General features: G+C 43.8%; 1 protein-coding gene and 1 pseudogene across 2 annotated transcripts in view; both read right to left on the bottom strand.

Annotated features, from left to right (window-relative positions):
• Nucleotides 1–7,526: 7,526 nt before the first annotated feature.
• Nucleotides 7,527–19,121, bottom strand: part of LIN52 (lin-52 DREAM MuvB core complex component) — a 124,710-nt gene continuing 113,115 nt past the window's right edge. For both annotated transcript variants that reach the window (XM_002754102.5, XM_035260999.3), the window contains exon 6: nt 7,527–10,147. In XM_002754102.5, coding sequence (XP_002754148.2) covers nt 10,092–10,147 — 56 coding nt within the window. In that variant the 3' untranslated portion in view covers nt 7,527–10,091. The remainder of the gene's footprint in view (nt 10,148–19,121) is intronic.
• On the bottom strand, nt 16,130–16,832 carry LOC144577441 (small ubiquitin-related modifier 2 pseudogene; annotated as a pseudogene).

Here is a 19,121-nt window from a genome sequence, read left to right as displayed (position 1 = left end):
TCCCAGGGCACAGCTGGATGCTTATTAGGTGCTCAGTAAACACTTATTGGTGTACAGATTGATAGGCATTTGCATACAAAAGAACAAATTTCATTGCCATATACAACGGTCGTCCCTGAACTATGTATGTGTGCGCATGTGTGCAGGATAATAGGCTGAGCTGAGAAGCAGGGATTTTAAAATCTGTATGTCCGGCCCCAGAGGCTTTTTTCTCCCTGTATTATAAAATCAATACCTGTTTCTGTAGAGAGTTTGGAAAATGTAGAGGAAAACAAAAATACCTTATATTCCTCCAACCAGGCAGCAAGCACTGTGACCACCTTTGTCTATTACCTTCCATTCACCACCTCACATTGCTGTATTTATAATTTTACATCTTGCTATTTCATTTATCCTTACAACAAAACCATTTCTTCCATGATATCATAACCTCTTTGCCAACATACTAAATGGCTGCATGGTGGTTCATGATGGGAATGTACCATGATTTACGCCACAGCTGTACATCTGAATGGCTTTTGGGCCACTTAAAGGCAGAGGCAGCAGCGGCAGAGGCAGCAGCAGCAGAGGTGGATGGTGGAAAGCAGGAGGCCAAGGTGAAGCCACTCTTAGGACCTTGCTTTAACACGAGCCCCCTCCCTCATTCCTCAGAGACCGTTTCTGGTTTCAATCCTCACACATCCCTCATGGGTCCTGCCGTGGCCAGCACTTCTCATTTCCACTCAGCCTGAAGTCACTGACTTCCCCAACTTGACTCTTCTCAGCTGCTCCTTTGTGTGAAGTCACTGGCTCAGGCCAACTTGGCTCCTGGCGCTTGGTTGCATCCAGGAAGGCCCTGGGATGTGACCTTCAGCCTCGCTTGACCCTGAGGCCTCAGGCTGCAGAGTGAGGTCAGGGTCTCCCAGAGAAGGCAAAGGCCAAAGGAGGCTGCCGGGGGAGCAGAGGCCTGAGTGGACACTGCTCAGTCCTGGAAAAGGAGTGAGAACCTGACAAATCTCACACCATAGAAAACTATCTGGCCCAGGCACAGTGGCTTATGCCTATAATTCCAATATTTTAGGAGACCAAGGTGAGTGGATCACTTGAGCCCAGGAGTTTGAGACCAGCCTGGGCAACATGGAGAAACCTAATCTCTGAAGAAAAAAAAATTAGTCAAGTGTGGTGGTACACGCTTGTGGTCTCAACTACTTTGGAGGCTGAGGCAGGAGGATTGCCTAAGCCCAGAAGGCAGAGGTTGCAGTGAGCTGAGGTTGTGCCACTGGCCTGGGTGACAGAGGGAGACCCTGTCTCTCAAAAAAGGAAATAAGAAAGAAAGAAAGAAAGGAAGGAAGGAAGGAAGGAAGGAAAGAAAGGGAGAGAGAGGAAGGAAGGAAGGAAATAAGGAAGGAGGGAGGGAAGGAAGGAAGAAAGGAAGGAAGAAAAGGAAGGAAGGAAGGAAAAGGAAAAGGAAAGAAAACTATATGGAGGAATGTGAAAGACTGGACAGTGAGGGGTAGGGGGGTTATGACCAAGTAAAACAGACAAGTGTGTTCCTCCTGTGCAGTGACTAGTGCGGCTGCTCAGAAAGTACTAGGACCACAAAGATTAGCAAAGGACAGTGATTTGAGGCTTATGTATGCCAAGCTCAGTACCAACTCAGAAACCTGCCACTGTCACAAAGAACACATTTCCCCCCCTTAATGCCACTGTCTATAGAGTCAATGATGGTACCTACTGAGTGTCCATGCTGGCACAGGGCCTTAGTGGATGGAAGGATGTAGGTAAGAGAAATAGTGAACTGTCAGCTCTTCTGAAGGGTTACAGAAATGGTATTCTGCTTAACTGACTAGTCAAGATAACCAGAATTTACTGTATTTTCCCTGTAGGAATTACGAATTTTTTTTTTTTTTGAGACAGAGTCTCAATCTGTCACCCAGGCTGTAGTGCAGTGGTGCAATCTCAGCTCACTGCAACCTCCGTCTCCCGGGCTCAAGCAATTCCCTTGCCTCGGCCTCCCAAGTAGCTGGGACTACAGGTGCCCACCACCATGCCTGGCTAAATTTTTTTTTTTTTGAGATGAAGTCTCACTCTGACACCAGGCTGGAGGGCAGTGGTGCAATCTCGGCTCATTACAACCTCTGCCTCCTGAGTTCAAGTGATCCTCCTGCCTCAGCCTCCCGAGTAGCTGGGATTACAGGCGCTTGCCACCGCAACTGGCTAATTTTTGTATTTTTAGTAGAGACAGGGTTTCACCACCTTGGCCAGTATAGTCTCGATTGCTTGACCTCGTGATCTGCCCACCTTGGCCTCCCAAAGTGCTGGGATTACAGGCGTGAGCTACCATGCCAGGCCCTGGCTAAATTTTTTTTTATAGTTTTTCTTTTAGTAGAGACAGGGTTTTACCATGTTGGCCAGGCTGGTCTTGAAATCTTGACCTCAAGTGATCCACCCACCTCAGCCTCCCAAAGTGCTGGGATTACAGGTATGAGCTACCATGCCCGGCCTAGGGAATGTCAATTTTTAACAAATGTGAGTATAATAAAAAATTAAATACTACGTGGAATCTGTTTTATATATCTATCCATCAAGCAATTATGTACATAATGGGTAAGATATACCATGCACCACTCTAAACACTTTGCAATACTCATTTAATCTCTACAACTACACTGGTAGTTAGGGGCTATTATTGGACCCACTTCATAAATGGGTAAGTCAAGACACAGAGAGGTTAAGCAATTTACCCAAAGTCACACAGCTAGTAGATGGCAGAAACAGGATTTGCACCCAGGCAGCCTGACTTCAGAGCTTGCACTCTTGTCCATGATGTTGATATGACTCTCTAAAGTGGAAAAAATCCTAAAGAAACCACGACTTAGAGAGAAGTAACTTAGATAAGATCACCCCTGCCTCTCTCTCAAAGTCACTTTTTATTTTGAGATGGAGTTTCACTCTTGTGGTCCAGGTTGGAGTGCAATGGCAACACCTCTGGCTCACTGCAACCTCTGCCTCCCAAGTTCAAGTGATTCTCCTCCCTCAGCCTCTCAAGTAGCTGGGATTATAGGCATGCACCACCATGCCTGGCTAATTTTGTATTTTTAGTAGAGACAGAGTTTCTCCATGTTGGTCTGGTCAGGCTGGTCTCAAACTCCTGACCTCAGGTGATCCACCTGCCTTGGCCTCCCAAAGTGCTAGGGTTACAGGCATGAACTACCGTACCCGGCCCCAAGCACGTATTATATCTTTGACCAGCAATGAGGCTATGAACGCTGAATGTCAAGGCACAGTTCATTCTTTCAACAAATTCTTATTTTAGCACCTCGTATGTGCCAGGTAGTTCCATTTATAACCCAAAGAAACTGTAGGAAATTGAACAAATCTGGATCAATTATTTGGCATGTCCCAAAATTTATTTAAAAAGTCAAATCTTATCATTATCCTCTCTGTGTCTCAGAAAAAGGTGGAAATATGCAACTCTGATAACTTGCATTTTTTGGCTCCTTGAATTCTATATAACTGAATCTCTTTTGGTATTGGAGGTCAGTTTCAGAAACATCAGGTATAGATCAGGACAGAAAGCAGAGGGCAAGAGAGAGATGAAAATTTGTGAGCCCACTTCCACTCCCAACTTGAGATTAATTGAGATTCCATCTGCCACTCTCCCCTGCATTCCTTTGTCCCTGGCTATGACCAAGTTTACGGCTGTAGGCTGTATCGCTCTAAGTAATCCCGGTAATGGGCTGCAACCCTGGGGGAGCTGTTGTTGTTCATTAAGTGGCCAACCTCTGAGCCACATGGAGTGCGGCCAGTTATGGCTTCTTGGCCTGGCAGATCGGCCACTTTTCTGTTAAAAAAACGAAAACAAAAAACAGGCATCTTCCAAGAGAGCGAATGGAGATAGTAGTCAGGGGCTGGAGACACAACCAGAGACATAAAGGTGATGGGTGCTAGAAGTGAGGACCAGAGTGAGGGGGCAGTGGGCACCCCTTCCAGATCATGTGGTCTTCTAGGGCAGAATTCACTCACTGCTGTGTTAGCTTTCTTTGCAATGGTAACTATAGTTGCATCGGGGTTACAATTTGTGAAGGGCTCAATGTAGTTCCCAGAATGATGCCACTAGTCTGCAGAGGTGAAAGGAGTGAGGAGGCCACAGACAGAAGGTGGTGAATGAACAGGGTGGGGCAAATGGCTGAGAGGGGGCTTCCTCTGAGGGTCAGAAATTCTCAGTGCTTCAGACTCCAGCTCAAGTTGACAGGGGCCAGGCTGTGCCCAGAGCAGTTATCTCAAGCCAACTGACTCTTCCCTCTCTGCCCACAGCCCGTGTCTGCTTCTGGAAGTTGGGGAAATATTACAGCAGCTGCTTGTTGGGAGGCCCTGTCCCCTCACTGCATTGCGCCATCCCCCTCCCCCTTCACCTGCCCCACCACCCCATGTCTGTCCTCTGGCTAGAGTTGTGTGAAGCGGAAGACAATTTGGGGCTTATTAGTGTCCCAGGGAGACATGTAACTTGTGTTGCTGGGACCCAAACAGCAAGAGTCTTAGCAGCAAACTCCAGCCGAGAAAAGACTGAGGAATTGTCTCACCTAATTACAGGGAATGGCCCTCTTTGTGTTTGTGATTCGGTACGGTTGTCCGATCGCTTTTGATCGCTTTTCTCTATTTGCTGGCTCAGGCCATGCTGGAATTGTGCTAATTAGAAGAGAAATGGACAGAGTGATCCTGTCAGCCCTGGTTACTGGTGGGGACAATGCAGAATATTATTCTGAGGCAGTGTTTTGTGAGGGCCCTTCTTCCAGCTCTCATTAGGAGGAAGAGGCCCACAGGAGGGGAAGGTTCCAAATGCCTGGCCCGGCTAATGGAGCACTGGGGTGTTCCTGTGCTAATTAACAGGCTCTGCCAGCACTCACGCCAACCAGGAGCCTCACAGTTACACCTGGTATCGTCTGAAGCCCCCAGCTGCTCAAGAGGAAAGAGTGCCAGGCAAAGGGTGGGAAGGCCAGTGGCCTCTTTAGGCTTAGACAGGGACACACACCCGTAATGCCAAAAAGCCTACACAGACAGGAAAGTCAGTTCCAGTCCATCAGAACTTACAACTGTGGAGACACCACTCTTTGCCCACTCTCTGGGGCTGGGGGTTGCAAGACTCTCTGATGAAACAAAGCCCACATAGAGATCAGGTATCCTTGTAGCTCTCACAGGATGAAGAAAACAGAAAACGGAGAACATAACCAAATGATTGGAGTTAGTGCAGAAGCTGAGAACTGGTAAGAAACTGTGTTATTTGGCTTCTGGGACCAACCGTCTTGGTCCAGCTGTCCGTTTCCTTGCTTCCTGCTCTCCCTATTCACCTTCCTGTGATGCCTTAATCCTGAAGGAAATAGGAAGGGTCAGAGCATCCCACTGGAAACAAAATTTCTTGGCTTTATTTCAGAACTCCTGTGGAAGTCCAAACACCCTTCTGAAGCCATAGGGACAAGGAATGTCTGTCATCAGTTCCATTTTCACTGCCTTCATCTGGGAGAGTCCAGAAGAGCATCTAGAGAACTAAAACCATGGAGCAGTTAGTCTATTTAAAAAATATGACAATTGGGTAACGAAAACATAAAGAAAAATGAATGATGGCATTTCAATATCAACACAATTAATACCCTGTGAACTTTAAGTGCTCTAACCTATGGAAGGCAGGCCAAGCAAATCAGCAGAGGCCTAGACTCTGTGAGACTGAAGACAGCGAGAAGTAATGAGAGTGCTGGTAAGAAAAAATGTTAATAAGAATCTGCAAACGTGTCTCCAAGCTCCAAAACTATGCTTTTCAGAATGTTGCTGCTCACTGCTAGGAAGCTTTACAGGATGATATTTGAAATGGCAAAGGAGGCCAGGCGCAGTGGCTCACGCCTGTAATCATGGCACTTGGGGAGGCCGAGGCAGGTGGATCACGAGGTCAAGAGATCAAGACCATCCCGGTCAACATGGTGAAACCCTGTCTCTACTAAAAATACAAAAAATTAGCTGGGCATGGTGCCGTGTGCCTGTAATCCCAGCTACTCAGGAGGCTGAGGCAGGAGAATTGCCTGAACCCAAGAGGCGGAGGTTGCAGTGAGCCGAGACAGCGCCATTGCACTCCAGCCTGGATAACAAGAGCGGAACTCTGTCTCAAAAAAAAAAAAAAAGAAATGGCAAAGGAAAAAATATCTGTAGGTAAATAACAAACAATTATTTACTGGAAAAATAGTCCCTAAAGACTTAGAACATTGATAACACTGTCCCTACTTAGTCAATCAGCCATGCTTTTCTAGATCACAGAGATCTACTGTTCATCCAGATTATTAATTTTTTTTTTTGGAAATAAATGATGGGCCTATGATGAGAAGCAATTTGCTTCCTTAAAATGTAATGCTTTCTTTAAAAGGGCATACTCTGGTCTAGAGCAGGTAAACTATCAATGGGTGATAGCAGTAGCAGTAATGAGTACTTCCTCTTTTCTAGTTCTTGAACATGGTTGAAAAGGAACCCACACTAAGGGACTAGTAGGTGGCAGATAAATACTTGTTTTCAATCTATCGTTTGTAACCAGAAGTCTGCAAACAAATAGGGTTTGAACCCCCAATTCAAAGAAGACACTGAAGAACTAGATGTGTAGGAGACAGCCATACCTTGAGGAGCTTTGAATTTAGAAGGGCAATAAGATATGTACTCAGGGCCAGGCACAGTGGCTCATGCCTGTAATCCCAGCACTTTGGGAGGTTGAGATGGGAGGATCACTTGAGGTCAGGAGTTCAAGACCAGCCTGGCCAACATGGCAAAATCCGTCTCTACTAAAAACACAAAAATTAGCTGGGGTGGTGGCACCTGCCTGTAATCCCAGCTACTAGGGAGGCTGGGGCAGAGAACTGCTTGAACCTGGGAGGCAGAGGTTGCAGTGAGCCAAGATTGCACAACTGCACTCTAGCCTGGGCAACAGAGCAAAACTATCTCAAAAAAAAAAAAGTACTTAGACCACTTAAACATAAGGCAGAGTGTGGTAAGAGTCACAGGGATGATATGGGTAAATGTTATAGGAATGCAGAGTAAAGACCATTTCCAGTTGGATCATCAGGGGTTATAGGAAGCATAGGTTTGATAGATGCAAAAGGGATGCAAGACCTTCTAGGAACTCAAAGGCAGGAGCAAAGGCACTCAGGTGAGAAATTGGGACTTGTTCAGAGTAACTGGAACCAACTTCATATATGCGATAGGAAGAAAACCAAACTGAAGGGTGATTAGGATTACATGTAGAGAGTCTTAAAATGCCAGGTCAAGAGATTGAGACTTCATTAGTAGACAGGGGAAGGTATTAAAGGTTTCTAAAGACTACTTTAGGGAGTTGAGCAGTGGTAGGATAGACTGGAAGGTAGGAGACCAATTAGATGACTGTAAAGCCCCAAACGATCGACTAAGTATATTAAGGGGGAAGACAGTGGGTTATTTATCATTACAGTTGTACTTTCTGATGAGGTTTGTTCTTTAAATATGCAACTTGGCCCTTTGAGGAAAAACTCACTCTCCTGTAAAAGGGACATATTTATTATGAAGACACAGAAACTATCACATTCAAAGTACAATCTTCTAACATCCTGAAATACACATACACACACATTGTACATAAATTTATAGTCAATATAAAAATACATCATTAACATTTCTAAGGATGACAAATACAAAACCAATAAATATTGCAATTCTAAAACATCCACTTACATTAAGTGCTGGTGAATAGGATGATGGTAAAAGAAAGAGGCCAAAGCAGACCAGAAAACCAACTACCTGGCTTCCAGTTACAGACTTGAGTTGGTTTGGGGGTGGTATCCCACTCAATTTCCCCAAACACTTAAAAGTGACTGACGTCATCAACTCTCAAAAACAGAGCAAAGGAAGAATTTGACATTATGGCACTATTTTTTGGCCACACACACTACACACACACACACACACTTCAACCGCATTAAATGAGATACAGAAATATCAATAAGTTTAACTTAAAATCAAAGCCCCTACAACCTAACCTTCTATGTAGCACCCCAGGAGAAGTTTTACTTCTCCTACTTATCTTTTGTATCTTGTGTTTAGTCTTTTTTCCTTTCAATAAGTAAAACTACATGGATGGTCAAATGAGAGAAAAATCCAGCATTGATTCTAGCATGAGAACAAGGCACTAATGTCAGAAAACGGTTAATGGATTAGCTGTTAAACTGAAGGGTGCCATGCCCTAGCAAACACTCACAACTCAAAACTTGACAACTTTTCTTGTGTCCAAACACCATAAGACTATTGCCACAGAGATATTCTCTTTTTTCCTTTTTTTGAGACAGAGTCTTACTCTATCCCCCAGGCTGGCATGCAGTGGCATAATCTCGGCTCACTGCAACCTCCACCTCTTGGGTTCAAGCAATTCTTGTGCCTCAGGACCCCAAGTAGCTGGAACTACAGGCGTGCACCATCACACCCAGCTAATTTTTTAATTTTTAGTAGAGACAGGATTTCACCATGTTGGTCAGGCTGGTCTCGAACTCCTGACTTCAAGTAATCTGCCTGCCTCGGCCTCCCAAAGTGCTGGGATTATAGGCATGAGCCACCATGCCTGGCCAGGATATCCTTTTTTTTTTTTTTTTTTGAGACAGAGTCTCCCTGTGTCGCTCAGGCTGCAGGCTGGAGTGCAGTGGCATGATCTCGGCTCACTGTAACCACCACTTCTCGGGTTCAAGCATTTCTCCTGCCTCAGCCTCTCGAGTAGCTGGGATTACGGGCACGCACAACCACATCCGGCTAATTTTTGTATTTTTAGTAGAGATGAGGTTTCACCATGTTGGCCAGGATAGTCTCAATCTCTTAACCTCATGATCTGCCTGCCTCAGCCTTCCAAAGTGCTGGGATTACAGGTGTGAGCCATCACGCCTGGCCCTGGGATATTCTTTTGTGCAAAGTTTAGGAAACTCCATGCACTTCTCAAAACGTCAGATGCTGGGGGCTGGCTTATATGAGACATATGCAGCAGACAGATAATAGATTTTACCCATGGGCTAGATTTTCAGATTCTAACAGAGACAGATAAGTGGTGAAGAACTCCATGAAAGCTGTATTTAAGTCAGAAGACTCTCTTTTGTGTATGTGTGTATTTCTATTATATAGGTGAATTATCTCATATGTATTGTCAGAGGGGACAATCCTACCATCCCATAGCATGCTCCTTTAAGGTCAATTAGGGCTTCTAGCTTTCAGCCAAATGGAAACTCCTGTAAACCATCCAGTTCCTCCTGTCTTTGAGGCTGTACTGACTTTCTTGCTTGAAACTGTAACAGATTAATTCAAACTCAAAAGTCCTTTCTGTTACCTTCACATTGGTCTTCAGATCTAGACCCCAAGGCAACCTTGCATGGGCCTTTCACTGCACAAGCTAATTCCAGGAGGGACTCAGGGATCTCTCTGCTCGAAGTTAGAACTGGAAGGTGGGGCTGGGAAGTAAGGAATGAAAAGCAAATGGGGCTATCGTAAGAGGTATAGAAGTTTTAAAAAGCAGGTGTACATTTCGAGACGATTCTGGTTTCTCCAGCCAGGGATTCTTGGAACTTAATATATACTTGAGAGTTCACAGGTCAGGCTGCACAGTCTGGTCCAGAATCTAGTCGGTCTCTGGTCTCCTCACATCATAAACACTTCCTAGGAGATCAAGGACAATCCAAAAGAACCCATCCAATCAACGTGTCACAACTGACTTTGCCATTACTGAGTCAAATCAACCATAAGATCCTGGGGCTCATGAATCACTTCCGGACATGAGAAAGCAGGACTTTGACCTTTAAGAATGATATGCCCTCAGCTGTTACCAATATCCAAGGCTAAGAAGGTTAAAGTCTGGAAGCTGGATTGAGTAACTGCAATGATCCTTGGGTAGAGCAGATTCTTCGCTTGTTGCCGAATGTCCTCAGAGGTGAAGAGTGCCAGGAGCAGGGGAGAGGGTAGTCTGGAGGTACACCCTCTGGCCGCTCCAGAGGAAGCAGTGAGGTGTGCATTGTTAGACTTGCACCAGGAAGGGAGCTTGGTTTTGGACCCCAGGACATCCTGTCCGCAAGCAGCTGCTACTTCTTGGGCTTCTCTAAAATATTGAGGAATTTCCCCCGTGTCATCTCTCTGGCTGGAATCACAAAGCAAACAAATGATCAATGAAAACCTAAAATCTGAAAAAAGAATCACAGGAAGATTTAATTTTAAAATGCAGATTGATTTAAATTGCATATCAAGTTGCTTTCACAACAGATTCAATCACCACCAACTAACCTCCTAAAAGGGGGTGAAAACAAACCACTAAAATTGTAAAACAACGAAAATGGTAAAAGCCACTCTGAAGTTGGCAATTGAGATACACACCAAATGACTGCGAAAGAGTTTATCATCCACCTTTAAACAAATCACCAGGGAATTCCCCAAAAACCTATCTGTGTCAAGAATCAAACCTAATACTCATGTTCACTATCTCAGGGGCTTGCTCTTGGAGCCTAAAATCCAACCAAGATTAGAGTCTTCTCTAGGTTGTTGGTCTCTGGACATTGATAATCTCAAATCAAAATTGGAGATCATTTACCTCATCTCTCAGCAGTGGTAGTCCCTGGATACTGTAATATAACAGGGTTTATATTCCCTCAGTGCAGTTCATCTGTGGATGGTGTCATAAAGTAGGGTTTATAGAGCTTTGGTCTTCTCTCCCTTGGCATTGTCAGTCCTTAGATATTTAATATAGCCAGCCAAGGTTTATGTGTCTTTCTCTGGCTTTCAGCACCATCAATCTTTGAATGCAGTAGTTACAAGTGGGTTTATACAGCTACTTTCCTACATATAAGGCTCCAAATTGAAAGTAAAACATCTCTCAATTACAAGGGCCACTCCAGAGGTCCCCCATTTTAGATCTCAGAAAGCATATGTAGCATAACACCCCCTTCCTCATCCTCATCCTGCAAGGCCATCTTTTTAGATTTCTTAAATGGATTTAACAGCGCAGAAAGTTCTGATGGTTGATGGCTGGCTCTGGAAACCAGGCCTTCTGGAACCATGCAGTAGGCACAGGGCAGGCTGTGTGGTCTCCCCAGAACACATCTCTATCCTGGCCAAAGAAGTGAGGCGGCTAGGGATGCACTCGCAGGAATGAGAAGGACCTTCACCCTGGCCTCCTTGTTGCCTTTCCCAAGTCCAGAGCCAATGGAGCTAGATGAATGGCCTCCAGCTCAGCTTCCCTCTGTCCCAACCTAAGTTTAACAGTTTCTTGTTTTCTTGTACAATGAAGAAATAAAACAACACAACCTCTGGCACCACAGGGAGGCTTTTGGTAACTTCAGTTTATATATTCCCCATATTTCACTTGTTATTGCGCTCCAACAAAGGAAAAGGAAATTCCATTAACTAAGCATGGAAGCCCAGTGTTGGGTCTTGCCTCATGTACCCACGACCCCACCCTGGCCCAAATCAAAGAGGCCATTCCTTCCTTCGTGGTTTTACAGCAAATCCTGCGCAAGCAAAGTTCCTGTAAGACTTGCATGCAATTACTTGTTTATTTAGTTGTCTTCCTCAACTAAAATGTAAAAACTGAAGGCAGAGATTGTTTAGTGCTAGACCTAGTGTCTGCTGAATAAGTGTTGATTGGATAAATGATAATACACCAAAGAACGAGAACCAAGTAGAAATGCAAAAAATGTTAGTTTCTTTCCTTTCCATCAACACACAGTGCTCCATTCTCTACATGATGGCAGTCTTTTTAAATGTACCTTGTTTATTTGGCAAGAAAAACCATTTCCCTTAATGCAAATTAATGCCAAGTTCATGGAGAGATTGGGGTCAAGGACTACTCTAGAGAAAATCCAATCATGTACTATCTTGCCAATAGGAGGTAGCATCGGCTTCTTGCAGAGAACATGGAATTTGAACTCAGTTTACATTCCAGCTCTAGCACTTAGCAGCAGGGTGACACCTGGGGCTGGGCAGATCTCCGAGCCTCAGTCTCTTCATTTGTAACAAAGAGCATATTAATACCCTTCTTTTCCCTTGGATATTAGCAATGAACATGCTTGGTATAGTGCTAATCATTAACACGGACATTTTCCAGATAATGGAAAGCAAGTTCTCTCGCACCCAGTATTTTCTGAGTGAATGAATGAATGAACAAATGAATTGTGCAAAGGGAGGCTAGGAAACAAGAAAAAAATTCCATTCCTTGGAATCTTTTCCTTCAACTTGAAGGAAAAGAAATTTACTTATATTTTTGGGCAGATTGGGTCTCACTTATTTCTACTAGATAGGTTACTTGCCTACTCTCAAGTTTAAACAACATGTAACAAATGATCCTGCATCATGGCTAGAAGCAGAAGCTCTGGAAAACAGACACAGGCAATACAAAACTCCTCTGGAGAGAACAGAGCCTTGTTCCAAAAATCATGGGCCTGGAGCACTGCAGTGCTCTAACTAATGATTTCTGCCTGCTGACCTTCAGACCCACCAACTCCTTACTGCTTTTACCCAAATGGCAAAATGACCAATATTTGAAGACTTGGAATTTTAAAAGACCCAAACTATTTAAGGGGTCAAAAGGGCTTAAAAGGAAAAATAAACAGATATTCTGAAGTCTCTCAGCAGCAAGCTCTCCTTGAATTTAACCAATCCTTTTTAACAACCCTTTTCCACTCAATCATTCCTCCCCCTTCAACCTAATCCAAGTACACAGAGCTCCAGGAAACCACTGTAAAAGTAGAAGTAATTCAAAAGACATCATCTCCTACATGGGAGGAGAGAAAGTTTTCCTACTCGCCAGTCCCATATAGGAGATATACGAATGTATGACACAGCCGCTCCCTAAAAGAGGGCTGTGCCCTATAAATCAGATGCTAAGCACCAACCCCTTTTTGTGCACAGAGAAATTGCTGTGGGTCAGGGGCTGCTCCAGAGCACGTGCCCTCCTGTTCACTTGTCATCAGAGATGTTAACATTTCTGATTAATTCATATAGCCCTTATTTTATTCCTCATTTCTTTATCCTTGCTCTGCTGCAGTGCAAAGATTCTTACCGACCTGCTACAGTAATCACCACCCACTAACCGCACCCCCCAAACCTAGTGAAATTGTTTAGTGATGCCAACCGCGCTTTTAATTTGCAAGACATCAGACACAGAGGTAATTTATACCAACATCTGTTCATTTTTGACTTCTGAAACAAACTCGCACATGCTGCTACAAAATCCCATTAGGAGTAGGGAGACAGCCTTCTGCTACTATTCTGTATTCCTCGTCTGCGGGCGCGCGCACACACACACACACACACACACACACACACACACCCCTCTTCTAGTAAGGTTTTATAAATAAATGTACATTACTCTTAGCTTTTTAAGCTCCCACCAGAAATTTCAAACCTTTTTTAGGAAAAACCTTTAGAGATGACTACTGCCTGCTTACAGAGAAGAGAAAGCTCTTTCTATTTCCCCCTGCCTAGTTCTGTCCCTTCCTCTTCACAATGGTTATAGCTTGGTATAATTCTAGAATGAATGGCCAGGGTAAGACTGCATGCTCTTCAGCATGGCACTCCCAGTTCCTCTATTTTATTCTGGTTCTTTGTTCCCCATAATGTATTATATAGAAAACAATTCTAGAGACAATAAGATTGGGATTGGGAGAGAGAGTGTTATCTAGAGTCAGTGAAATCTGTCAACTAATTTTTTTTTTGAGACAGAGTCTCACTCTTGTTGCCCAGGCCAGAGTGCAATGGTGCAATCTCAGCTCACTACAACCTCTGCCTCCCAGGTTCAAGTGACTGGCTCACTGCAACCTCCATCTCCTGGGTTCAAGCAGTTCTCCTGCCTCAGCCTCTCAAATAGCTGGGATTACAAGCATGCACCACCATGCCCAGCTAATTTTTTGCATTTTTAGTAGAGACAGGGTTTCACCATGTTGGCCAGGCTGGTCTTGGCCTCCTGACCTCAGGTGATAGCCCACCTTGGCCTCCTAAAGCGCTGGGATTATAGGCATGAGCCACCGGGTCTGGCTTGTCAACTATTTTCTGATTCTGGATTGCTAAGATTACAAGATTTAACAGGAAGGTAACATTGCTTTCATTCTAATAACTAGGCCAAGAGGGGTCCACTGGTCATCAGCCACTGGTGTATGCTGTGCAGGAGAGAAGCATGACCCCTACGTCAAGTCATGATTTACAGGCCCTATTATAGTGTACATAGATCACAAATTGAGAAAGCCACAATTGAGACTGTCAGCATAGGGTTAACATGTGAAATGCTGCAGAGAGTGTAGGGAGGGGACTGGTACTACACACTGAGAGACAGCAAATGGATAGACTGTAATCAACTTCCAGGCTTACACTCTTTCTATTACTAACCCCCCTCCACCCCGTTTCATAGTTTTTCCAGGGCTATCAGGTCATGGCAGCTGTAAACCCCTGGGTCTACTTGGAGAGGTCAGGGCTGAAAGGAGGACTCCACCCTGCCTGCTCTGAAGGTGGTGTGTGGTTTAATATAATCTCTTCTTTAGACTCTCCAACTCCATCCTATGTTTAGCCTTGCTTCTGGCTCCCCTTCCATGTTGACTATCTCCAAACTGCCTTCTCCGCAGTAAATTTTCTGGTGGCTGGTTGAAAAAGATTCAGTGGTACAGATTGATTTCTCACTGGTGAGGGGATGAGGGATTACCAGAGGCACCCTGGTTAACGAGATTGGGTGCAGAATCTCTCTCGAGACCAGCCCTCTCTGCCAGGGCTTTGCACCTTTCGCCAATGACATATGAGTTTTATTACAGAAAGACTGTCCAGATTATAACTTTGAGGCAATTGCCTGATAAAATTCTGCTCAGCTTTTATGTAGGAAACAATGTAAAAGATTAAGTAACTTTTTAATGAAGTAGAAGAAACTCATAGTTCAGTTTTTCAATTCCAATGCAAACTACTTTAAACATTTCTATGCCTCAATATAATTAAAAATGTTTATGCGGTGGGGACAAATTACTTTCCACTGGTTTTCCCACGTTCAGAAAAGCAGTAACAGGCTGCTTTTAGGAGACTCTAATATGAGTGGCCAGGAAACAAAGGAGACAACATAACATTGTGACAAGAGCAGGACTTTAATGCTGGATAGGCTTGGATTTGAACCTCAACTCTTACATTGACCCCGGGCCACATAGGCAAATTACCAAGTTATTTTTCTGAGCTCGTTTCCTCATCCAGTCAAGGTAGGATTAATACAAAGTCACACGGGCATTCAGTAAATGCTAGCTACTGTACAACCATTTCTTTCATTTCAAACAAGATGTTTATTTAAGCAATAGGATGCTTGATGGGAAAACTATCTACGATTCATTTCTTTTAGAGTAACTTGTCCCTACCTAAAGACATATTGCCCTACAATAACAGGTATGTACCAGAGTTTAAAACCTAGCTGATTTTAGAATGACAAGTAAAAAACTGCAAAACTCTCCAATTTAATAAGGTATAGAAGGATTTTTTCTTTTTTTAAAGAGACAAGGTCTCACTTTGTCACCCTCCCTGGAGTGCAGCAGTATAGTCATAGCTCACTGCAGCCTCAACCTCTGGACTCGAGCAATCCTCCTGCCTCAGCCTCCTAAGTAGTTGTGACTATAGGCATGCGCTACCTGGCTAATTTTTTTTTTTTTTTTAGACGGAGTTTCGCTCTTGTTACCCAGGCTGGAGTGCAATGGCGCGATCTCGGCTCACTGCAACCTCCACCTCCTGGGTTCAGGCAATTCTCCTGCCTCAGCCTCCTGAGTAGCTGGGATTACAGGCACGCGCCACCATGCCCAGCTAATTTTTTGTATTTTTAGTAGAGACGGGGTTTCACCATGTTGACCAGGATGGTCTCGATCTCCTGACCTCGTGATCCACCTGCCTCGGCCTCCCAAAGTGCTGGGATTACAGGCTTGAGCCACCGTACCAGGCTAATTTTTAAATTTTTGGTAGAGATAGGATCTTGCTTTGTTGCCTAGGCCAGTCTTGAACTACTAGCTTCAAGCATGGAAGGATTTTTTGTTACTGATTTTTGTTAAATGATGGGAGCAAAATAAGAAAGTAAAAAGATAAGAGCTGAATGAGCATGCCACTAATGGAGAAAGGGGGCATCACCACAGAATCAGTATTTATCCCCATCAAATCTCCATCTGATGCTGATCAAAACATACGATTGGCCATTTAGTTTAAAAAATTAAAAGGCAATAATATGCTTGTGCATAAATGCCAGTCACTTTATGCACAATACAGGAATAAGAAAGGGGTAAGTGAAAGAACAGAGAAAATCCACACCGTTATAATCAGGATGGAGTGCAATGGAGTTCTAGTTTTCTGAGAACATATTCCTAGTCTGTGGGAATGGAGTTCTGGAGTAAAGAGCGGGTTCCCTTTGTAGCAGACACCTCTTGTCTGCTGCTGGAACATAACAATCGTATCCTCATTTCCAACTGTATAGGTGTGTCTGTCTCATTAATTGGCTGCCCATCAAATTGGAATCTGATCTGCCTCATTGATAAACTGTTGTTCACAATGAGCTTTCATCTACCAAGTGGTGTATGCTACTTAATCTTAGACTGCACCACTGAACTATCCTACCCCTCCACCTTCAAATTAATATGACCACTGTTCTCAGTCTTGCCTCCTTCCTTGGCCTTCTTGTCAGTCATGGTGCGCACTAGAGTCTCCTTAGCTGCTGCTTTACAGAAGGTACCAGGTCTACACCAAGTAAGCGCACATATAGCACCAGGAGTGGCAAAAGGAGACCTCACTATTTCTAAAAAGATCTTCCAATGCAAGACAAATGGTTAACACGAATGACTTGCATCTGTGTAACATATACTGTGGCATATTAAGCCTGGCTGGAGTAACGTCAGGTATTAGGTGGAGGCAGCTACCTTCCTTAACTATACCAGCAGATACTTCTAGCCAAAAGGAACACATAAAATCCCAGTTTAGTTTAAATCAATGTGCTAAAGACTGTTTATGTAATTGGCTTCACAAAAGATTTTTTTTATAGAAATGATGCCATTTGTTATAGTTTTGACTCCTATCTCCTATTTAAAAATTACTTTTTTGGTCCCTGAAATCTTGAATGTATTCTTTTTTTTGGGGGGGCAAAGTTTAGCTCTTGTTGCCCAGGCTGGAGTGCAATGGCGCAATCTTGGCTCACTGCAACCTCTGCTTCCTGGGTTCAAGCAATTCTCCTGCCTCAGCCTCCCAAGTAGCTGGGATTACAGGTGCCTGCCACCACACCCAGTTACTTTTTTTTTTTATTTTTAGTAGAGACAGGGTTTCACTATGTTGGCCAGGCTGGTCTCGAACTCCTGACCTCAGGTGATCCATCCACCTCAGCCTCCCAAAGTGCTGGGATTACAGGCATGAGCCACCGCACCTGGCCTCTTGAATGTATTCTAACATCTATGACAAAAGAGACCTACTGATCAGTTAACAGTGTGTGCTGTGCAGAAAAGAAGCATGGAGTGCGTGGCAAAGAGCAAAGGCAGTCACATGGAGTACATACTATGTACGAGATATTAGGAAGATTCAAATAAAGAAAAAGACATGTTTTCCCACAGAAAGAGACTATTCTCAAAGGCCATGCTGCCTTCAAGATAGAATTAGCAGTTAACAGGTATTTTGGTGGAGTGGCAGAGAACAAAAAGAGAGCAATGTGATTTGTAATGCTGATTTCTGTCTTGCAGGAATGTGCAGTTTCCCTGTGGCTCTGGCACAGAGCTGGTGTACAGCAGAGCAGTTTCAGGGCAGTCTGCCAGACTGAGACTCTCTGTCACGCTCCAGCTCGGTGTCAGATCTCCATAGGAAAAGTATCACTAAGTGATCAATAAGTCAAAGACTAAGCACTTTTTAATGTCTATGATATGAGAGCAGCTGGTGCTGGAGTCACTGTGAAAGAAGAAGGAACTGTGAAGAGTACATGGTGTCACTGGATGAGGAGGGTTCTTTTGGAATTTCATTTCATTAGGATACTTGGTGGCCCTCAGCAGGTGGTATAACTGTAATAAGGTTCAATGTTCTCAATCAACTCTTGTGAGGAAGTACACACAAGTGATAGTCTTTGGTGTAAATCTTACTTGTCTCTAAAATGTATCAAAGTAGCACTTGAAGGTTAGCAGCCTTCAAGTGCAGCACTTGAAGGCTTTTACCTAAAGTTCTTTAGGCAGACAGGCATGGTGGCTCATGTGTGCAATCCCAGCACTTTGGGAGGTGGAGGCGGCCGGATTATTTGAGGTCAGGAGTTCAAGACCAGCTGGGGCAACATGGTGGAACCCTGTCTCTAGTAAAAATATAAAACTTAGTCAGGCATGGTACACGCATATACTCCCAGCTACCTGGGAGGCTGAAAGGGGAGGATCGCTTGAACCTGGGAGGTGGAGGTTGCAGTGAGTCAAGATCACATCACTGCACTCAAGCCTGGGCAAAAAAGTGAGACTCTGTCTCCAAAAAAAAAAAAAAGTTAATTAGGCATAAAAAAATTACAAAAAGGAGTCTGAAATACTATATATCTGAGAAAAGAATAGATTGGACCAAACTATTACAGACTATAAAAATTTTTGTCCTCAGTATTCTCTAAAAAGTCTTTTTGGGAGCACACTTTCTAGATTATCTTTCTATTGGGTATCTTGGCTCTCTATTAGGACTCTTCCAAAAGGGTGGAGTGGCCAAAAACAATGTTCTCTCCAGTGACTTCTGAGAAAGAAAATTTTATTATTTATTTTACTTTTTAATTTTAATGTTTTGTAGACATGGGGTCTTGCTATGTTGAACTGGACTTGAACTCTTGGCCTCAGGCAATCCTCTTGCCTCAGTCTCCCAAGTGCTGGGATTTCAGGAGTAAGCCACCGTGCCCAGCCTGAGAAAGATAATTTTACATCAAACTTTTTTTCTTCAATTCATAGTAAGGCCCATTTGCAGAGAGTGTTTTATCCGAGAAGTAATATGAAAAAGAAAAGTCAGGACTCAGTGTGCAGGTAAACAAATTTGGACAGTTCCAATATGGAAAATAATTTTAATGGCTTTTCATAACATAAAAAAAGGACAGAAATATCCAGCCAACAGATTTATTTTCAGAATATAAAACATCG

Source organism: Callithrix jacchus, chromosome 8 (assembly GCF_049354715.1).
Source record: "Callithrix jacchus isolate 240 chromosome 8, calJac240_pri, whole genome shotgun sequence".
Lineage (NCBI taxonomy): Eukaryota > Metazoa > Chordata > Mammalia > Primates > Cebidae > Callithrix > Callithrix jacchus.
This window is presented reverse-complemented; position numbering and strand designations above follow the sequence as displayed.